The sequence below is a fragment of the Buteo buteo genome, chromosome 7, assembly GCF_964188355.1.
Source record: "Buteo buteo chromosome 7, bButBut1.hap1.1, whole genome shotgun sequence".
Classification (NCBI taxonomy): Eukaryota; Metazoa; Chordata; class Aves; order Accipitriformes; family Accipitridae; genus Buteo; species Buteo buteo.
The window spans coordinates 30,811,029-30,833,615 of NC_134177.1; the positions used below are offsets into that span (position 1 = coordinate 30,811,029).

Genomic DNA, 22,587 nt, shown 5'->3' on the forward strand with positions numbered 1-22,587 from the left:
ACCCAGGACCGGTGAAAACTTTCTACTCCTTTTTCTCTCTCTGTCTTCTTCTCTCTTCCCTTTTCCACAATCCCTACACCTCATCTGTTTCAAGATATAAACCACTGACCAAGTCTGAGACTAAGAGTGGATCCAGCCGCCCCTAGACCCTTCTCTGAGGAGGAGTCTGGAAAGCAAAGGGGTCTGCTCTGAACCTCGTGATTCAACAGGAGGGATCTCCTTATTCCCTGAATTAATGTATACAGTTACACAGTTTACAGAAGTAGTCTTATGCTAATTCCAGTTGTGAGAAACCCTGCCACCTACTACCACACCTCCCCAGTTCAGTCTGTTTCTGTCATGAATAAAATCTTTAACTGATCGTTTGGTGTCCTTTCACCTTAATTTAGCCCGAGGGAATTTCAAATTAAACACGACTCCCTGGTCTGTCGAGTCTGGGTCCTGACAGGAATCCAGTTCTTTATGAAAAAGATTTGAACAAGAATGTATCATAGTTTGGTCCCTTTAGGTCACTGTAGCTATGTCTGAACTGTGCAACCGGGGAACTGAAAAAGCTCTGAAGTCCAGATGTATATTCACAGCTATGAGTTTGAAGAATCACAAGGTTATTACAACATCATCAGCCCACTTTGCCATGTGCCCTGCAAATGAATATGAAGGATGAGGATGGGAATGAGAAAAGGAGCCCCCAGAAAAGGCAGGCAGGAATGCTTTAACTGGAATTGCCACCAAGTGAAGGATACACAGATCCATATACAACAGTTTCGGAATAAGTTTTGTTTTTCTTACTCTGACAATTTTTTCTAAACATTAAGGCAATGCCTAAAGAGCCCACAAAGCTCCACTGTACCAAGAGTCCTGCACATCTCATATAGCAGCATGTCAGAAGGCAATTTATTTTAAATTGTCTGTGGCAAGTGTACTTACTTCATCTTCAGTTGAACTCTCACCCTGCTTAAACATTGCCACTCCTTTTACAGACTGCAGAGGAAATGTAGTCCAAAGAATCTCTCATATCTACAGCTGCATCCAGACCAGCTACAGTGGGCTTTAAAAGATGTATGCATGAAAGAGACATATTAATCTAGCAACCACTAGCTGATACTTTCAAAAAACAAAACAGCCACATAGTTTTTATTCACAAATTAACCAGTCACAAAAGATACCAGAAGTTTGGGGTTTTTTCCACTGGTAATCTGGAAAAACACAAGTAATCTGGAGGCAAGGCTTGCTGTGCCTGAATTCCAATTTTTTGCACTATAGCAAGTTCCTAGCATGGTACTTCGTAGCCTCAAACCACATGAAGTGGGTATAAATAAAAACATAACTATACAGTACTATGAAAAATAGACAGTAAGAGAATCTTGTACCAACAGCTTCAAAATCAACCAAAATCCACAGCAGAAAAATCTGGTATCAACACCCTACAGATCAACTGAACAAACTGCAGTCAAATTTAGAAATCCCTCTTTGCTACAAGTGACCCAGTTTTAAGCATGAAGGTGAGAGATGTCAAATCTAAAGAGGTGTCTGACTACCTTTGTTAGCCATCAGAACATAGAATCTCACCTGTGCCTAAAGCTGGATGCTTAGTCCTAAAAGATTAAGATGATTTAACCATGTCAGGACTTAGCTGTACCCCAAAGCCTGGCTGCAACAATTCAATGCACTCTGCATAGCTGAGAAGGGCACCAGCTACAATTGTTTTCAAAACAAATTAAACTTCTCTAGCATGACTTTTTCTTGGTTTTAGAGTCAATGAGGCTGAAAAACTCAATGTGTATCCCTAGGCTTTGTTTCACCTACCTTTAGATGTTTATTTCAAGATAAATCAACTCCACACAGAGACTGTTATCTGCCCTGATTAAAAAAGGTGCCTGCATACCATGAACATGTCCTTAACTGTTTGGTATTGGTTCTTTTAATTCTTTATTTTAATGTAATTTTTTTTTCTCTGTCATCTTTGATTCTGAGATATTTTAAGTTTCACTTACTATTTTCATTTATTTCAATAAGTATTACCAAACAAACAAACAAAAAACCCTTTTTTTACTGTTTGGGTTTAGAAGTTATGAATAATTGATGTTTGAAAAGAGTGCAGATTGTGTATATAGCTTAATTGACAGATATTATCAATAACTGATCAAAACAATTTGTAATATATGTAAGATGAAAGCTGATTTTCCAGAAAAAGTTCTACATTATATTTTGAATGCATTTTGAGAAAATGTGATTATTTCATGACAAAGTTAAAGTCATTATGATGTTACAAAAGCCACTTTTTTACAGTTAATTGCCCCATGCAAGACCTTCATAAGAGTATCGTTAAATCTGCAAAATGAAGAAGTACACAGAATTATGAAGTAGCATTCTGAAGGGGCAGAATTATGAAGTTGCCAGGTCAACCTTAACTTTATATGACTATAAAAGTCTTAATTCTACTTAGAGCCATCTTCGGGCCACCTGGTTAAGCATGCAACATAGGCATTTTGATACAAAAAAGCAAGATGTATGGCCTCAGGACAATGTTTTAGAGCACAGTGAGTTAGGAACACTTCTGAGAGTCCCAGCAATACCCACCCTATCAGTCATCCAGGCAAGGCAGCATTCGATAGACATACCTGGAGCCAGCCCAGAAGAAACATGTGGCAGCAGGGAATGGCCTCTAGATACCTGACTCAGGCCTCTACCATCTGAGATAATGTGGTTAGACAAGGTGATCTCAAACCATTTATCAGCCCTGCAAACTGTAAACCCTCTGCTCTGAGATCCACAGTCCCTGTCCAGAAACGGTTGTATCGCCCATTGGACCTCAGTGTGAGCAATTCCACTTACTAAACTGGCAGAAAACAAACCTAACTAAAATTTTTATCTTGTATACAAGCACCATAATCAGTATAAAGAAAAATTCAGAACCATGCAATAGGAAGTAGAGGCATGGGGGAGAGAGAAATGGGAAGCAGGACTGCTCTTTCTGGCTCACTACACCATGAGTAATCCTTTTGAGAAGAGATACCCAACAGAGGAAGGACAAAAAAAAAAAAAAAAAAAAAAAAAAAAAAAAAGGCCTCTTTTTATATCAAACCCCAGTCCTGGTCTCTGCTCTCAAAATTTTTCACAAACTTTATCCAACAGCTCAAAACAAAACGCATGAGTAGGACTTGGAACGGAGCCCTGCACTACTCAGACTTGATTCTGAAAACAGAAGGACTAAGTTTCTTCCAGACTTTTCTAGGGTACTTTCACTAGAGTACCAAGTATTCTGCAAACATTAACTGAATATGAACACTCTGTCAAATTAGCCATCCTGTACAGGCGGTAGACCAAGGGCACAAAGATGTTAAGGTCAAATACATCCACCACTGACTTTTCCAAGGACTTTGCATTAGATGACATTTTACTCAAAAGGTAGCACCTTTTACCTTCCAAAAAAAACCCCTGACACTCAGCACTTCTGCAGATCAGGGCAGAGAATCCCAACAGCCCCGTCTCCACCTTCTTCACTACTCACTGGTTCTAGTTTCTCCCATTTCCCTCACACCTACTAGTCCACCCACAACTCCTTATTGCCCTCCTATCTAGAGACAAAAATACAGATAAATAGTTGGGGTTTTTTTGCTAGCCTCTAACAGACAACTGAACTGTTTTCACTGAACTGTATTTCAAAAACAACATATTAAAAAAATCAGCCTAAAAGACAGACACACAGAACAGGAAATTTTAAAACAAATAGTTGGGAGTTTTAGAGATAAGTGATGGAAAACAGGATCTCAGAACGGGAAATGTTGGACAGTCTAAAAGTATGCAATGCTTCCTGGCCTGCCTGAAAGAAGCACGATGTGCTCATTATGTGCTCTGTAAAATTGATGGACTTCCTTAGTATTCTTTTCCTAGTTTCTAAGTATTTTGGTTTTGAAAATGAAGAGGCAAGTAATTCTAGTGTTCTCTGTGGATAATCATAGTTGGTTTTATGATAAAGGGAAAGTCTGTTGCCCATACAAGTTAGCAGAGATTTCAACACAGATAGGCCAACTAAGACAGCAAACAGTCCGATCTGAAGTGGCTCTCCCTTTCCTTTTTCATTGCTTAGGATTTCAGGGATAATAAAATTGTCACAACCATCATAAATGAAAGCTACACTGTGTTTTCACCATATTGGATCTCTGGGGTTTTTGTGCATGTGTGCAACTATTTGATAACAGTTTTGTGAGCCCTAAGAAAATATAACAAATACTTTACATACTCATTCAGGCACACATGTGCAATACTGAATCAGAATCTACATGGAGCTCCAGCCAGATCCAGAGTTATCCAGGAACATGGACATAGTCCTTAGCTGCTATACCTAGAGAAGGCCTTGTAGCCACATCTATACTATAAATGACAGCAAACCTCAGAGTAAGTGTAGAGCCAGCAGTTCAGATGACTTTTGCCCCCTCTGCTAAGGGCTAACTCCCTCTGAAGAGTACCAGCTGCATCCACACTGCACAGTGCTCAGCCCAGGCCCCCTCCAGCTCCTCTGGGTCGCCAAGCCAGTTATTGTCTCTTGTGATCTTTGGTTCTAGGCACCTATGCAAAGCAAGGGTTGTGGTGCTACATGGAAGAGAAGAGCTCTTGCAGTATGGGTACATGTTAGATGTCCACAGAAGGCAGGCTGGGAACAAACTAACACACAGGTTAGGTGGGTGACTAGTGAAACAGAAGCTGATAAGGGACCAGACTGATAAGCTACTTGACAGTGTAAATGCATCCAATTTTCAAGTATTATAGAAAAACTGCCACAAAGTCAGTGTCACACTTTATCAAACACATTTTTCTTTGAAGTTCACAAGTTAGAAAATTTTGTGAAGTAATATATAATGCAAGAATAGCTATTATAAGAGATCACTTCAGAGTTTTTGGAGCTGCTTAATTCTACACTCCTTGAGGAAAGACCCTTTTTCCTTGCTGGAGATATCAGACAAGGTCATGCTCACCATTTTCTGTAAACAAAGATGCCCAGAGAAACATCAGAAATACTTGGGGAGCCTAGTCTAAAAAGATCTCAGCACTGTCATTTAGGGTCAGACACACCCCACCTAACCCCTTTCAGAATTGCACCAAATACCTGTACTCTCAGGAAAGTGGAGTTCTGAAGACAGGCACATCATGCTCCAACTGGAAGAAGCTGTTAAAGCTCACTTACAACCTGAGCACTTTTAAAGTGCCTATGTGGAAGGAAGATTTTGGAAACTGAAGCCCCCTCTATACTTTCTGTGCACTCAGAAGTTTGGCACCAAGTTGTTTTGAAAATTTGGTCCTTGTTATCAGATGAAAAGCACTAAGGGCTGGACAGACAGCCTTGGCTTCCCTCTAAAGCAGACTCTTACAAAGACCCTTTTTCCTGGGAAAACCTACTCCTCATTTGAGAAATACAAGCAATGCAGACTCTACAATGACTCTATGCACTGGGGACAAGGAAAAGAAAATTAAATCTTCCTAGATTCTGACCTTTGTGCCATGGAGAATCTCTCTCTTTAGGAACTAGTGATGAGGAGGACAACAAAGGCTGTTGGAGTCTGCTCAGAGATGGGAAAGGGAGAGCTGGAACATTCAGTTCTCACTGAACTGGTGAGAGGCAGTCCAATACCTGCTCCCAGGAACAAAGTAGTTAGCTGAAAAATTGTTTCTACCCTCTGTTATATAGGGCCCATTTAAACCACAAGCAAACAGCCTACAGGAGCACCAGCCGGAAAGGAACAAGCTCAAAGGTGAAACTGCATGTCAAGCCATATTTTCCTTGCTTAGGGGTTTTAGTTTCCTTTTTTTGTTTGTATTTAAATAAATGCTACATTTCTGCCAGGTTGAGCATGTTATTCCACACTGCAGCATCCAAAGCACAATGAATCACTTAGCAGATGTAATCTCCCCCCTCCCCCTCCCTCTTCCTATGTTTGTTTTATTCATTATCCCATCAAAGGTTTGGTTCTCTTACTTTAATCACTTCTGGGGCCTGCTGAATTGAAGCTGGAACAGAGTCTCTGGAGGCAGCTCCAGCATAGCTTTTTTGCCCTGCAAGGAGGGACTGTGAAGGAGTTGTTAAAGTTTCCTGAAGAATCTGCATCACTTCCCTCTCCTTGGACAAGCTTCCCTTGCCTGTCTGGAATTCCACCAGTTCCTGGGCAAAGTCCTCAATGCTTTCCAGGATACGCAGCAAAAGGGCTTTGTCATCCTCTTCCATTTTATGACCATTGGTTTCCATGATTTTTGACAAAGGGGAAGTGGGATCAATGGGTTTACTTTTGGGTTCAAGAGCCAGAGGTAGTACCTGCCTACCCTGCCAGCCAAACACTTGCAAACAGGCAGGTTCACTCTCCTTTAGAGAGGGTTCCCTCAAAGTACTCTCCATTTTCTGTGAGAAGCACTCCAAGTCCAGCAGCAGTTTGTCTATCTCTTCCTTGTCTACCTTACTGCACATCTGTTCTCCTTTGCAGACATCAGCTTGGGATCCACGCAATACAGATTCTGAAACCGGTTTTAAAGGAGTAATTTTCTCAGAAGCATGGAAGAGCTCAACATCTCCCACTCTGGCACGTTCTGCTTTAGCAGTGGCAGTTAGATCTGAACAACCAGCTAGCTGGTAGCTGCGCTCTAAACTCTCCCAGCCCCCTTTCTGCTCTGCCTTCTTTATTTTCCCTAATATTCTTTCCCCATCAGACTCCTCCTCAATGTACAGAGCTTCAGTGGAAGATGTGCAGTCAGAAGGGCTTGTGGCTGGTAACTGAGGTAGAGCACAAGCATCTTTCACAGCTCTCACACTGTTCTCCTGTGGGATGCTGTAAAGGGAGTTTGAGGTAAAGTTCACAGTACTTGTTTGGATGGACTGAGAGGTGCTTGTCACCTCACACCGATCACCTGGTAGTCTGAGAGGAACTGTACTTGAGGATGGCAACTGAATAATATCTTCATACCTAGGTGGCTGCTCATCTCCAAATACTGGGGGAAAAGGAGTTTGCTGCAAGCCATGAAAACAGTTAACTAATTCTGTCAAGTCACTAGCTTCCTTGTGTCCTGGTGGCTTGAGCTCAAAGGGTAGCTTTTTCAGGTATGAAGAAAATCTTGCCATCAGATTCATGTATATCATTTCTGGATTAGCCAGGGGATCATTGGCATTCCCTCCACTAACACTGTCTGCAGACTTCTTTTTGATGCAATGTTTTATTATGTCTGTGCACTTTTTCAGATCCTCTGAACACTTGAGCAAAATGTCTAAGCACACCTTAATATCTCCACCAGAAGAACCATCTAGCTTGTGTTTTTCCAAAATCTGGGTAATGAAGTTTTCTTCAGAGAAGGAATGAGGGGAGAAGGAAACCATGGGATCCATGGTGACTTCTGGAGCATCACTGCTCTCCTGCCATTTCTCCACAGGTGAGGGACTCTGCAAAAATCCACACGGAGGGCAGTTCTCATCATTGTTTAAGTGCCCATAAATGAAGTCAAAATCAAATGATCGTCTGCTGAATGATTCTGACCGAACTTTCCTTCCCTTTCTGTAGGCCACATGACTGGAAGAGTTTTTGAGCTTTTCAAAGGAGAATTCCTTTATTTTACCACTGGCAAGGTTTATTGCCTCACCAGTAATGTCTTTTAAACTGCTGGAAGCTTGCAGTGAAGAGCCCTTTTTGATTCTTGAATTATTTGGGAGGATTTGCTGATAGTCCTCATTTCCAGGCAAGGTAAGTCCATTTTCAGGAACAGGAATTTTATGGTCTAGGTTGGCATCTTGGACACCAAGCTCTGCACAGACACTGTGGTGGGCAACTATGCATGTAACACCTTGCTTAAACACTTGGCAAGTCCCTGTGCAGTAATGCACAGTGTGCTGAAAGTGCTGGTCTATCACCACACTGCTGTAGCAGTTCACAGAAGTGACCATAAGCCTGTAGGCTGCTGCCATAGCACAGATCACGCTTGGAAGCGATGCTTCAAAATTCACCATGAACTTAACAGAAAAAAGTTCATGCCTCCACTTTTCACAGCTATGCCAGATTTAATAAAAAAAAACAAACCAACATTCAAATGTCAGTTGAAAGCATTCAAACGATATGAGAAACTACTGCCTGGGAAAGCCCTAGTGAAGTCTGGAGTGGTATCAGCAGTACAGTTACAACAATCAGTGCAACATACATATGGTTTGACTTAAGGCAACTTGATTCTTGTACTCCATGCAGACAGCTTTGCTGATCAGAGATGCAGAACAAGCTGCTCCATTTCTAATGGTCCAGGTAGGTTCTCCAGCAGGTGTCATAAAATTCAGCCAGCTCTCAAGCAAAAGTGACAAGACAATTATTTTTGTTTGATGCTTCTTCTCTCTTTTTGGGTGGGTCGGTAAAAGATAGATAATCAAGTAGCATGTACAGACAAAAAGTCCACAGTGTGCTTGTGCAATTCCCCTCTCACACTGATAATGTAGGTCCCTGCAACAGGAAAAAAGGTGAGAGTCATTGTAATTTCCATTTAATAGGCAGCCTTGTCTACTATCAAACATATGGCACCAGACCGTAACAACCAACACTCACGCTTGTACAGAGTAAGAGTAGGCTGATATTTTTCCTTCACTCAGATCTACCATATAAGAACACTGCTGAGGAGCTAGCCTATATTTATACACAGGGTGTCTGTATGTTGCCATTTTAACAGCTCTATTTTAACTACTCAATTTTTTTTTTTCAGACTTGCATTCCACCCCCCCCCCAAACTGAACAAAACATTACCTTTAATTCTAATGGAGCAAAGCATTTTGATCACGTTGTGGATTTCTGACTTTGATTTTCCAAGACTCTAAAGATAAGGCAAAGAGCAGTAGAGAAAAGCACTTTCAGGATTTCCAGGCTCTTGATTATAAAAAGCTGCAAACAGCCTGGAGCAAAGTAGATGAATGCCTGTAGAATGCATGGCCTTTAGTAAAGGCCACATTGGCTTCCATTAGCCTTTCACCAAGGTCTCTGGGACCATGGCAAAATATTTTAAGGAGGAATAACTGTTTTTCTTTCTCTTACAACCCATAAATAGCAGCATATTTTATTTAATAAGTCCACTGGTGTAGACACCAAGAGCAGAAAGTAACATTTCTATAAATGTTAAGCCTGTGAAAACTAGGAATTGAGTGTTTTACACTTAGCATAGGAATTTCCAGCTGTACTTTCTATCATCATGGCAGAATTGCACCAGAAAAAAACAAAAGCTTCTTAACTTTGTCATAAAAAGATACAAAATCCCAGATTAAGTGGTCTTCAAAATTCAGACATTGCTTCATCTTTCCTCAACACTTCAATAATCAAATTAAAACACCTCAGTGAAATTCTGAGCACCCTCTATTCCTGTACAAACAGAAATCAATTTCACAAACCATGATTATATCACAGCTAGGTCACACTACAGCATGGCTTTATTTTGTTGTTTTCAAAGGTAACTATCCAGCACTATGTGAAAGGCCAGACCTGCATCTGATGAAAGGACTGCCCTCCATGCATGTTACATGCCACCTATCTTGGCTCATAAGTCTGTACAAACAGATCACACAGAGGGGAAGTACCTTAGAGTTTGGTGCTGTTGTCATTGAGGACTGAGAATAGCACAAGACTGCTGAACATTCACATTTTACGTATTTTAAAGCCATAATCTGAAATTGAGAAGCACTGGTTTAAGAGTATTTGATGGAGTTTGTAGTGTGCCATGTCAGCTCATTGCAATTAGGTAGAATTGCACACTGTAAAGAAACCTTCCCGATTTGGATTATATAAAGCATTGAAATGATTACATTGAAGATGAAGAACTAACTGCTCCAACTACCATGCTGGTATCTGTAACAGGCTGCCACCTGCCTATCAAACACCGCAGGCCAAGCTGCATGTTGTAACAGGGCCAGCTCCTCAGCACAGTTCTGTGCCTGTCCTGTACTGCTCCCCTCAACACCCACTGGCACTGCCCCAAAGCCCCATAGGCATGGGAGGGCCTTCCAGAGGGATGATCAGAGTTATGGTGTGCCCCAGCCACAGCAGTGAGTCAGGGTGCTAGCGGATAAAGGGTGTAAACAGAATTGTTTTTAAAGCCCGGGGTGTTTATACCATCAGGCATAAACCTAGGTAATAAGACTCCACACCCTCCAGTCACTGACTCTGAGGCTTCACTACCAGGTGTGCTAAATGCTTTACTGAATCAGAGCCACAGTTAAAAAAAAAAAAAGTACTACTGGCTCCCCAATGTCTTCATCTTCTAGGACTTAACGGGCTTTGTTCAGACAAGAAAACCCATGCTTCTATGCCTCCAAAAAGCCTAATGATCCATAGACTCCCTGAGACTGCCTTCTAACACATCCAGGGTAAGAGGTCTGCTGCTTTTCCTTTTCTGAGGCTCCATCAACTACAAACAAGCTTTCTGGTGTTTCCTAAAATAAAAGTTATATAATATTTAGAGAAAGTAGAGGTCTTCAGGACAGCAGATTTGATGAAGAATTAATACTGCTTCCAAAAAAACATGGGACTTACTTTCTCAGAGCTCCTTCCTCCTTCTGTGTCATACACAGCAAGGAGAGACTGGTCATCTTTTTACCAGCAAAGAATAATCTGGGTTTATACTTAAATTGGGAAATAATTACATCTTGATTAAGTTATTTCTTAATTAGAGAAATAAGGTATTGGACTCGCTGTCTCCTTCTCCTATATCACTCCGAGGGTAATTTCCTCCCCACACATGTACTCCTTCCACTGGGACCAAGTCTGTTTCTCCAATCCTTTAAGCCACCTTCAAACAATGAAGTTTTTTGCCAATAACAACACTCTTCCCACCACCTCCACTTCATAATTCCCAAATAATTTTAGGTGCTTATGCCCTAAATGTTTCCTCAGCCATGTTACAAAGACCTGGCCCTTTCTGCTTTAGTATAAGGCAGGCCCTCCAGCCATATTTGCTGCATTCTGTAATCCTTCCAATTGGTCTGTATTTCTCTGGCACTATCACATATCAACATAGTATAGCCACAAACTTGTCAAGGCTAACACAAGACTGCTAACTCCTGCCTCTGTCATCAGCACCTTTTTCTGCTGTGTCAGGGAAGGAAGTAATCAAAGAATAAATATAAAAAAACCTGACATCCTCTTTTCAACCAGATTAACTAATGTCTTCCCAGTGATTATTTACTACTTGCTTTATTATCACTGTCTGCAAAAACATGCTAAGGTTATTCAAGGTGCTGGAGTACTTGACTCTAGCTATGGAAGACCCCCCCCCCCCCCCCCCCAAAAAAAAAATTGTATAGGCAGCACAAATGCTTACAGATGCAGAATAGAAACCATTTTTCTCATTTTTCCACTGACTTGACCAAGGTAGCACACACTCAGCTTGCAGCTTTATTTTACAGTGATGCATCAAACATGATCCAGCATGTAAATCTAGTCAAGACAAAACCTAGAAGTATTCCTGTTATCAGATCTAGGAACACGGTCTCAAGCTTAGCCTGAATGGGCTTTTGTTGTGACTTTCGGTTGGTGACTAAAACCTACTATTTATCAATAGCAATAACGGAAAGACTGAACGCGTTACGAAACATTCATACTTCATTCTTTTCAGCCTGCCATTTTTTTCCAGCTGTGACTCAAGAACAGCCCCCAGTTCAGATATACTGTAGAAAGATTCTGTAATTAGGACTGCTGCCACGAAACCAACTCCAACCCTCAGGATACAGGATTGGCTTCATAATATAAACTATGAATGAATAGGGCTTCTTGTGTGATTGCAGAATAATGCTTTATGTCTTTCCTATCTGCAAGATGCCATGAATCACTTTCCAAAGGAAAAAATTATTGCAGATACTAATGATATAAAAGGTTATTCTGTAAGACACACAAGAAATTCTATTCATGCAAAGATTATGCTGGAGTTAAATAACTAAACAATGACAATATGTTAGGGTGGGGACTGTCAGCCAGTGCTTGACTTACTTGCAAACTGAAGTCTAGAAAGCTATGGGACAGGCTTCTACTGCCTCTGGAAGTCTCAAATTTGGCAAAAATCTTCTTGAACTCCTATCTCCAGCACTAGCAAAAACATTATTAGTGATCAGAAGTTAGAAACCATCATAACATGCAGCGTGGAGTAAACTAGCCCTTTCTGCACCAGCACACAGCATGGCTGTCACTATGCAACTGTGCTTGTTTCTAGTGGAAGAGGTGATAGGATAAGCTCTCCAGTTTGGTATACCTGCAAAAGACAAACAGAAAGACAGACAGAAAACAGCTTTGCTATTTGGACAGTCATCAACAGTTTCAGAAGTATCATCCTAGCTATGTAATCAGGTATCAGGTCTTACCCTCTTAGAGGAGCTTCTGGTGCCAAAAAGCAGCGTATAACTGCATCCTCTTATTTAGAAATGCTTGACTTTTGTTTATGGGTTACTGAACAAAGCAGATTTGGGAGCAAACTATATTGATTATAGGAGACAAAAGCAGGCAAATCACAAAGCAATGTTTTATTGCAAAGCACAACTTCCAGCCAATCTTTGGTACTTTGCCAAATAATAGCGGGGGTGGGGCAGGGGGGAAGAGTATTGATCTTCTACACACTACTTCTACCCACTACAGAACAGTAGCAGACCCTGAGATGTATCGTAACTTTTCTTACTGCCTGGCTCAAGTCAGAACACAATAAACTTTAAGAGTCAAAAGCACACCACAAATGCACACTCTGAGGATGGAGATCAGAATAGATGAGGTGACTCAGTTAAGAGAGCTGTTCTGCAGCTTGTAAAGGAGCTGACACTGAGCCACACTCCACGAAATCCAAAGGGTCTCTGATCACACAGCCAAGTAGTTGCTGCTTCAATGGCCCAGTTAACCATTGCCAAGAATTGATAGAGTTCACATGACCACTAGTAATGTTAGACAGCCTTCTATTCACTCACTGAAAAATCTTTGAAAATCTAGTATTAAAAACATCACCAAATGCTCATCTATGATAGAATATCAGCAGGAGCTGTGGTAAAAAATTTTTGTGATAACAAATCCACTGCTGAATTCAGCAGAAGTGCTACAAAAAGCCCTTTACATATGAACGGGAGACTAAAAAGAGTAATTTTTCCTTCTATACTGAAGAAGTTCAGAAGAAAAAAATCTAACCAAGTTGCTCTTTTGTCCTGTATTTCTTGTATATTTACAGCTTATAACATTTTGATGTCCTTAATGGCAGCATGTATAGTTATCCAAAAGAACTTTTCTGTACTTAGGACTTAGAGGGGAACTACAGCTGTGATAACTTCTCAGTCCTCATGACCAGAGGGAATTTGACACACAGGCATACATTTCAGCTATAGTAAAACAAACCACTTAAAATTGCACCTATAAAGTTTTAGGATTAGAGGTGCTTGTACCACTTACACTGGCAAGGCATCCAGAGTTTAGTTTCCATATGTTTTAGCACCAAGCTATTTCATGCTTTAGAGACTACAATGGACAGTGATGCCTACAAATCCTGACTTCCCTCAGAATGCAGGTCAGAGGATCTGACCTAGTCAAACCAGAGCACATATCTTCATCTGCTCAAGTGCTTCAATATTTAATTAGATGCACTATAGAAAAGGGGTCATGATTTTCAATTTGAGTATGTTCAACATCAGGTTCCAGCAAACAGGTATCAGGCTTTCTTAAGCTAACTTAAAAAAAGCTTTCAGGAAGATGCATTTCCTCACCTACAAGTACTGACACACTATAATCAAGCCACCTCTTTGCCTCTTCCAGCATTGCTAAGGAGAGTCTGGAAGAAAGATGTCTTCAAAGTCATTGCTATAGTCCTTTCCTGAATTCTGTCTGTAATTTGTTATTAGAAATATATATAAATAAATATTTATATAAATATATAAAAGAGGCGGAATTCATCTAATTTAAGCTAGCCACCTAGAAATGAATTGTTAAGGTACTCTCTGCAGGCAATGCAGAGAGGCAGGTACCTCAAAAAGAAAAATCACCCCACCGAGCTTAAAAAATAATCTAATTTTGAGATGACAAGCGACATTAAATGAAACCCATCCTTCAGGATTAAACAAGAACACAGGAACAACTGTATCTGTCTCCAACAGTGGCTATATGCCAATGCTCAAGAAATAGTATTAGAAAAAAAATATATGATATTTCCTAGGAGTACTCTCCTGGCCTCCAACTGTTTTCAGCTCATGAGAACTGTAAAGCTGGATGTAGTTTCTGTGTACTTAGTAACCTTCAAAGGATTTCCCTCCCATGTGCTTGGGCATCCCCCAGATTCAACAGAAACTTTTTGCATCCAGAGCATCTTTCAACAAGACATTCTACCACCTACCACCCCTTTCAATTCTGTCACTCACCAGCTTCAATATATCAAGAACTTGTACTGAAACAGAGCACAAACACTAGACCTGTATGCACATTGTCCACAGCATTCCTGAATTTACAGAATTCCACTTCATCCCTCTGCCTTCTCTTTTCCAGGATTATTAATCCTCACTTACTCAGTTCTTGTATAGAAGCCATTTTGCACCTTTGATCATTTCCAAAGCCCCTCTCATAAGCTTTTATGGTTCAACTACACACTTTATGATGCAGGAACCCAAACCATGTAAAATATCCAGAACAGATGAGAACCACATCCAGAAACAAATTTTTGAACTGCCTTTCAAAAATTAATATTATCACTGTATAATGCTTTCCCCTTCCAAGCCTCACTATTTTCAGATAATACAGTCTTAAATGTCTGCTCTCATAACCACCTGGGTTAATTCATACATTCTGACCCTCTTGCTACCTATCTTCAAAAGGAAACAATACTATTGTCCTTTGTAAAATGAGCAGGGAGCTACTGATAGAACGCTCTATGCAAGACAAAGGTATTAGCTCTTAGAGACCAAAATTTTCATACAATCTCAGAGGAAAGGTTAGGAAATGGGCAACAACAATCCAAAGGTCTTGAACACCTTGTCTGTGAGGAATGACTGCACGGGAGCAGGCATTTCAGACAGGAAGAGAGATGTCTTTGGAAGATTACTGTAATCTTCTACAAAATCATGAATGGCATGGAAAGGGTAGATAGGGTCTGACTGCTCACCTCCTCTTCCAACACAAGAACCAAGTGCAATCAAGCAGTGCTACAGGAAGCAGGTTAAAACAAGCACACATACAGCAAACCTGTGAAACATCTCACCAAAGGATGCCATGTACCCAGAAAGGTTACAGGGAATCAAAGGGTCATGTTTTAATACTTCCTCTGACAAAAGTTACCACCTTTTGCTTGGGCACCACTTGATGCCCTTTAATTCTTGCCATGTTCAGGTGACAAAATAAACAGGGAACTATTGCTTCATATTCCCATGGTTGCAGATTGCTATCATAATCCCTCCTCTTATCCACCCTACTTCCAATCGTGTATTTTCCAGGCTAAGCTCCAATTTATTTGGTTACTCTTCTTACAAAAGCTGCTTCAGTCATGCTCTTCTGTGTTTTTCCCTAATCTTACAACTCTTTGGAGATGGGAGAATGCTTGCCCCTAACTTTGAGGGGGGCATGTTATTCATTACATGAACATACCATGGATTTGTTTATACCATGGCATTGTTTTGCTCCCTCTCCTTTTCCTAGAGAACTCTGTCATTTCTATCTGCCTTTTTTTTTTTTTTTTGACTGCTGCTGAGAGAGTTTCACAGAGCTTTATCTGCATTACTTAAAAGATCCCTTTCCTGAATGGCACAGATTCTTAACAGCTCATCACTGCATAGACAGTTAGTTGTTTCTCCCTGTGCACATTATATCTACTAGTATCAAGAATCACTTGCCTACCACCAAGTACTGTGAGAACCTTCTGCAACTCCAGACACCTTTCGTTTCTGCTACCCTAATTTTGTGATTTTCAGCACATACTGTCACTTCATTATTCAGCCTCTCTTCCAGATCATTTATAACTACGTTGAGCAACACAAGCCTGAACACAGATCCCCCTGGGATTCCATTAGTGATTACTCTTCACTAGAAAAGCTGACAGTTCTTCTACACTTTAACCAGGTATTAATTACTGAAAAAGCTACACTCCTACTCCATGGCAGTTAATTTCCTTCAAGAAGCTTTAACAAAGAACTTTGTTAAACTCTCTCTGAAAACCCAGAAATAGCAGAATTCTTGCTTGTTTGTCTCTTGTGCCTTCTTGTCCAATAGCTTTAGACCATCTAATTTGAAGCTGGACTTCAGCATTCTTGCAGTGAACCATGAAGGTCACTGCAATGGGAGCACTTATCAAGGCAGGCTTCCAAGTAGACATGACCTTGAGAATCACTGACCATGACAGGATGATAAATACTGCTTTGCAGTCAGAATGGATTTGGAGAAGTAAATTTTTACATTAAGAAATCCATTTCAGTAGATTTACTCTAGAAAAAAAAATAAATCCCCCAACACTAGCTTAAATACAACCTCTCCACATTTACAGCAGCAACATAAAGCAAGCCCAACACTCAAAGAGATTTGGGCTAGTATCAATAACAGTAGTCTACACTGTTTTTTTAAAAATAAACCTGGCACTAGATCCTAAGCCATTTTTCTAAAATACTGACTTGCAGTTAGTGAATGCAGTATTACTCAGTGTAATTCCTTCAGGTTAAGTCACAGGGTTATCTAATATTCCAGTGCTGCTATACCCTTCACAAACACCAGCACGCAGGGTCCTTCAACACAAGTATGCTAGGAACTCTGTTGCGGAGAACCAATATATGGGCCTTGTGGAGCTTGTCATTATGGGTATCAGTTGGGGAGGAGGATAGTTAATAATATCAAGAAAGATTTCACCTTTTTCAGCTTTTCTGAAGAAGCTTTTTTCAACTTTCCCATTGCACTGAGACTTGGAACTAAAACTGACCAGACAGGAATTCATGTCCCATGAGACTGGTTTCCAGTTATACAGATAAGACTGCAAGAGAGTAAAAGCTCACACAATTTTTCCACGTAACATCAATCTGTTAAGTATAAATAATTTGCCAACTAATTGCTGTTCCAGCCCCATGTCTGTATAGAACTACCATTTAATCTTAGCTCATTTAGCAGGCCCCCAATACATTAACATACATGTTGAAGCTTAGCAAGGCCTGAGTAAAAAAAAAAAAAAAAAAGTAGGAAGCATAAGCCTAACTGAGCTTTGTCATGCTGACAGAAAATAAGGTGACCAACCAGAAAACACCGGAGGTGAACAAGTTTCAGAAGCACATAATTAGCAAGGCTCAGAGCAGATGTCAGAAAGCCAGCTTGATTAAGGAATATGCCTCTTAGCTGTTTATAACCTCATATGGAAAGAGATAATTTCATATTAGCAAGATACATTTATTGTCCCTCGAATCAGTTAATTTAGTATGAACAGTATGCAACTACTTTACACAAAGTGGTTTTATTAAAGTGTTAAGGTAACAAAGGAAGAGTTGTATCCAAGATGGCATTCCCTTAGTCATTAACCTTTGTTGATATTGAGGTTACAATCCACAGATTCCCCAAATCAGTCCTGGAAACTTACTTGTAAGTTAGGTAAAATTTCTCCCGTAGCAGACTAGCCATCTGCTAGTCATCTGCAGAATAAAATAAATTTTTAATTTAATAACAACAGAAATTTTTTTCGTTCACTGTCCACCTATTCAGAGCTTACACATAGAGCTTACACATTTCTCATTGCCATGCTATCTGACTTCTTTGTGTCTTATCTGTGTCACACTGCTCTTTATTCACTTATTTTGGTAAAGTTCTATTTGTCTAAGGTGACAGTCCATTTCTCTAGGGTAGCCTCAGTTCCCAGCCCATACCTGGCCCCAGCTGGAGTACTAGAGCTCTTCCATAGGTCAGCAATGAGAAGAGTGAAACACCAAGCTGGGGAGAAATGCTCTGCTTCTCTGCTGCATGCCCATCTTCTCCTCGGAGGCATAATCACAGGAGTAAAAAGCAAGCAGTCATTTCCACAAGTCATACCTTCCACAAGCCCATTCCTGCCAGCCTCCATCTCACACTCTGAAGAGGAGCAGCTGTTGAAATGTAACAAATTACGCCAAAAGGTGCAGCGAGTCCTAGCATTTAAGAAGTTTGGCACTGCTACAGCTTTTACTGCTTATGACTTTGATAAGCCACAGCAGAAGCACAGATCAGTGTAATCAAAGCAACACATAATTTAAGGGAGCATAACTTTTCTATCGCCTTTCCTGCACCAAGGAAAATTAAGGGTGTTTTAGCCTGACATCCCAGTAAGACAGAGGAAGTAATTTCCCCTGTATCTTTACTAACCCAGGGAGCTTTACAAAACAAAAAAGGAACCTCCATTAATTTCTCTCTTTTTCCCTGTGTATTTAAACAGAAGCAGATTAAGAGACAAGTGATATGCACAAAAACCAGAAAACCAGGTAAGTGTAAAGATTCCCTTATTCTAATTTGAGTGAACAACAGTGTTCACATTCATTAATCTGAATATTCATTAAAATGAAGTCATTTTTAACAAGCTTGCTTGTTACATATGTGACCTCAGGTATTTCTTCCTGCATCCCATTCATACACTATTCTGCAATCAGAATTATTAATTTCTCCATCAGTATAGTATTTACATGCAACTTAAACATTAACTTTTTTTCCAGTATTATCCTCATTTTACCCTGCCAGAATTGTGGCAAGGAAAATACATCAGTTTTTGGTGCTCAAGGGCTGATCTTCCTAAGTATGTGACATTACAGAGTGTTTTGTATGTTCGAAGCGCAGCACCTGCTCAGTTGCTACTGCCCTTACAGTTGTACATCAGAAATTCCACAAATCAGATCCAGGGACATAAGCAGCAGAGGAAATACAACAGTGAAGTCTGGTGGAAGAAGCTTGTCCCATAATGCACATGAAACCAGTTCTTTAAGACAGCACTCAGTTCTGTCCAACAGGAGAAAACCTAGTCTTATGGGGAAGAACTGTATGCAAACATTTAAGTAAAAACAGTATTGGAAAACATTTATACAAAGGTAGTGAAGCAAGACTGCACAGCAACCTCTGTACTGGACCAAGATATACCAAGTTCAGAGTTACTGTTTAAAGTCAGGTTTTCTGTGCAATTCAAGGGGGGGGGGAGAAGTGCCACAGGACAGATTAAGAAAGGTCCTTAAAAAAAAAAGGGGGGGGGGACACGACACGGACAATGACAGACACCACATTCCACTGTGCAGCATCATATTTACACCTCCAGGGCTACCAGCAGTGAATGTTAAACCACAGGGCTCCACTACAGAGATTTCTCAACTGCCTGAGCCACAATATTTACCACCTGCATCACAGGCTGCAGCTGAAGCAAATGAAATGGATGCTTTACCAGTGAATTTCTGCAGTATTTGGCAGTCACACATCAGTCAACTTTAACTTGGGGCACTTTGCCCATAGCTACCTTTAACACTGCACCTCTGTGCAAATTATGAGTACAAAATAACATGACACATGACAGTGGTTGCAAAGGTCTAGGTAGTGGAAACTGGCTATGTGCCATCAGGGGACTTCAACTTTTTTATTTTATATGAAGTCAAATGTAAAGCAGTCTCAACTGATACATAATGTTACCATTTCCAGATATACATAAATACTGAAAAAAAACAAAACACCACCACTGTCTCTTGCTTCAACTTCTCAGAATCCAGCAGCCATTGAATACATAATTTTACAAAACTGAGAGAAGTCTAGTAGTACTGACAATTTCCTCAAAGTTCTCACAAAAATAACTTCCCCCTACATAACCTGTGAGAGCAGATCTACCAAGCTTGAGAGAGTCACAAGAAATAATCAAGAGAGGATACAGCTAGCTATTTCAAGTAAATGCTTGGAAAACATATTTCCTGAAGTAGGCATCAGATCATATAAGATGAGGTAAAGCCATGAGACCACCACCAAGAAAAATGTACCCAGCCTTTCAGGCAGCACTTCAACAGCAAATAGCTTGGGGACTACTTGCCTCTTCTCTTGAATTCTTCCCTTTGCACTTCTAGCCTGCCTTTACAAGCAAGATAGGGGCACACACTGCATGTCTTCCAGGACTTCCTTCTTTAGTGTGAAAAACAGAGGTAATAAAATTACTCCTGGCCTTAAAAATATTTACATTGCTTGAGACCAGTGTCTTCTGATGACCTTCAGAGAGAATTACTCCAGCAGGAACACGTCCTTCAGTAAATCATGACATTAGTTATTCCATCTCTGTTTTACAAGTTCATGTCCAACTTAATCTTCGATTTGTCTGCCCATGAACCAAGGAGTCTTGTAGCCAAAGCTGTGCCCTTTCTAACTCATGAAGAAATACTTCGGGGGGGGGGGGGGAATATAAAAATCCTACTTTCATGGCCACATATTAACAGCTGCACTGAAGAAGATCAAAGATCCAGCTACCCAGGGTCCTGGGACAAGTGGCAAGCATTCACAAAAAACGAACAGCCTAGTTAGAGATGATCCTTCACCGGTGTTAGCCTCCTGCTTTACAACAACTAACTGCTTCGGGCCATCCTGAACTGGAAACTACACCCAGATCACCATGCTTAAAAGCCGCTATGCCTCTCAGCACTTTGTCAAAACTCTTTTGAGACAAATTATAGTCTCGGCCTCCACCACACCACGTCATACTGGTTTTCACAACTTAAACGCGCGCGATGCGAGAAGTATTTCCTCCCTCTCAGCCCTGTGCGTTACCCGGTAACTCCATTCAGCCACTGCCTCCCACAACGGCGGCTCTGCCCGCCTGCCCCGCCACCCGCCCCGACACACCCCGACGCCCCCGCCGCTCCCATCGCGGGCCGCTCGGCCCACAGTTCCCTCCCAGACCCTGGCAGCGCCGGCACCGCGATCCCCGAGGCACCCCGCGCCGGCGGCGGGACGGTTCACCACAGACAAACAAGGCGCGGGGGCCCGCCCGGCACCTGCCCCCGCCGCAGGGCCCTGAGTCGGCGGCCGCTCGACGGCGGCCCCACCGCCCCTCCGCGTCGCCGCCCACCCCCGGCGGTCCCTGCCGCAGGCCCCTCACGGTACGGTGCGGTGCCGTGCCGTGCCGCGCCGCGCCGCACCTACCCGCCGGGGCAGCGCCCCGTCCCATGCCGGCGCCGCCGCTCCCGCCGCTGGGCGCGTTCTGCCGCCCGCCCCGGCCGGCCCCTTCCGCGCAGCGGGGGGCCCCGCCCCGGAGGCGCGGCAAGCGGGCGGGCGGCCCCGGCCGCGCAGGTCGAGGCCGGGCTGTGAGGGGGCGGCGGCCGAACGGCGCTGCCTGCGCTGAGCGGAGAGAGGGAGAGAGAGAAAAAGAGGGAGAGGGAGGAAAAGAGGGAGAGGGAGAAGAAGGGGGGGGGAGAATGCCCCCCTCTGCGCGCGTGCACGCGCCGCCCCCCCTCCCTCTCCTCACAGCCGCCGCGCCCGCTCCGCCCTGCGGGTCCCGCTGTGAGGAGCCGGCGGGGGCCCCTCGCCTCAGCGCCGCGTCCTTCACCGCCGGCCGGCCCGGCCCGGGCCTGCGGTTCAGCAGGACGCAGCGTCCCGGGCGGTGGTTTTTGTTTTCACTCAACTGCTCAGAGACATCCAGCAACGCGGTTGCTTTATCTCTTAGCTTCAGCGGGTTTTCAGGCCTCTTTGGCTGGAGGCCATTAGTCGTGCCTTCCAGGAAAACAGCGCGATGGGTGCCTCCGGGAAAAAGTAAAAAATAAGAGGGAAAAGAGCCAAAGCGCAGCTGGGAGGGGAAGGTGACTCTCGCACCTCAGTGGCTAGGCCCACAGCGGGCTGTGCCTGGACGGTGTGTTTTGCTGCACTACAGATCCGGCCTTTATGTTGCAATTATCAGGCACAATACTGGGGGAGGAGGTGCCCAAAGGCACCAAAACATTGCTGTGGGTAAGCCTTGTGATGTTCAGGCCAACCTCATGGGGTCTTTCTCTAAGGGAGCTTTAAATTCCTCTTTGCTTGCAGCAGCCTCTTCTTCAGTTGCACACATGCATACCAACCTGCTACCCCATGGTCTCTCACAGCTTACAGGGACATCCCAAAATTTCAGCTGGAACACACCAGACTTCTCTCCCCTTCTGGTTTATCTCCCTCCCCTTCACGAAGACATGCACTCTCTCCCTTGTACCTCCCTTCTCAGCCGCGCTACCCCCGCCTCAAAAGTCAGCTACAGATGCCTCCCTTTTGCTGTTCCTCTTCATTTTAGTATCTTCTAAACATGCTAGAAATCCTTTACTATCTTATAAAAGCACTAGAAAGCACTTGACAGGAAAGTCTCCCTCTCATTCCGTTCTCAGAGATGAGGGAAACAACTCTGTCATCCACAGCCTCTTAGGGTGCCTTTAATTCTTCCTCATTTCTCTGGAGGGAAAACTGAACTACTTCCATGACTCTAAATTACCATAGTTAGCTCAGGAAAAAAAAAACATTCAGGCAACAGCCAAAAGGGCAAATACCTCCCACCCAAACAATCCACTGATCTGTGCCTGTTTCTTGTGACTCTTCCCTTCTTGGCCTCACAGTTCCTTCACCTGTCGCGAACGACAAGAATGTGCATTTGGTCACTTCAGAGGAGTGCGGGTCT

At 42.4% G+C, this 22,587-nt stretch overlaps 1 protein-coding gene across 20 annotated transcripts in view; it reads right to left on the reverse strand.

Moving 5' to 3' along the window:
• PPP2R3A (protein phosphatase 2 regulatory subunit B''alpha) overlaps positions 1 to 21,178 on the reverse strand; it is a 61,492-nt gene extending 40,314 nt beyond the window's left edge. For 2 of the 20 annotated variants that reach the window (XM_075032162.1, XM_075032161.1), the window contains exons 1-6: positions 17,834 to 20,771; positions 17,551 to 17,602; positions 16,836 to 16,956; positions 11,982 to 12,240; positions 8,757 to 8,823; positions 5,975 to 8,459 (exon numbers count right to left, since the gene is read on the reverse strand). In XM_075032162.1, coding sequence (XP_074888263.1) covers positions 5,975 to 7,981 — 2,007 coding nt within the window. In that variant the 5' untranslated portion in view covers positions 7,982 to 8,459; positions 8,757 to 8,823; positions 11,982 to 12,240; ... (1 more) ...; positions 17,551 to 17,602; positions 17,834 to 20,771. Of the gene's footprint in view, positions 1 to 5,974; positions 8,460 to 8,756; positions 8,842 to 11,981; positions 12,329 to 12,349; positions 12,461 to 16,835; positions 16,957 to 17,550; positions 17,603 to 17,833; positions 20,772 to 21,092 lie in introns of those variants that run through there. The other 18 variants (XM_075032145.1, XM_075032143.1, XM_075032148.1 and 15 more) reach the window with 18 other exon arrangements.
• Positions 21,179 to 22,587: the final 1,409 nt, after the last annotated feature.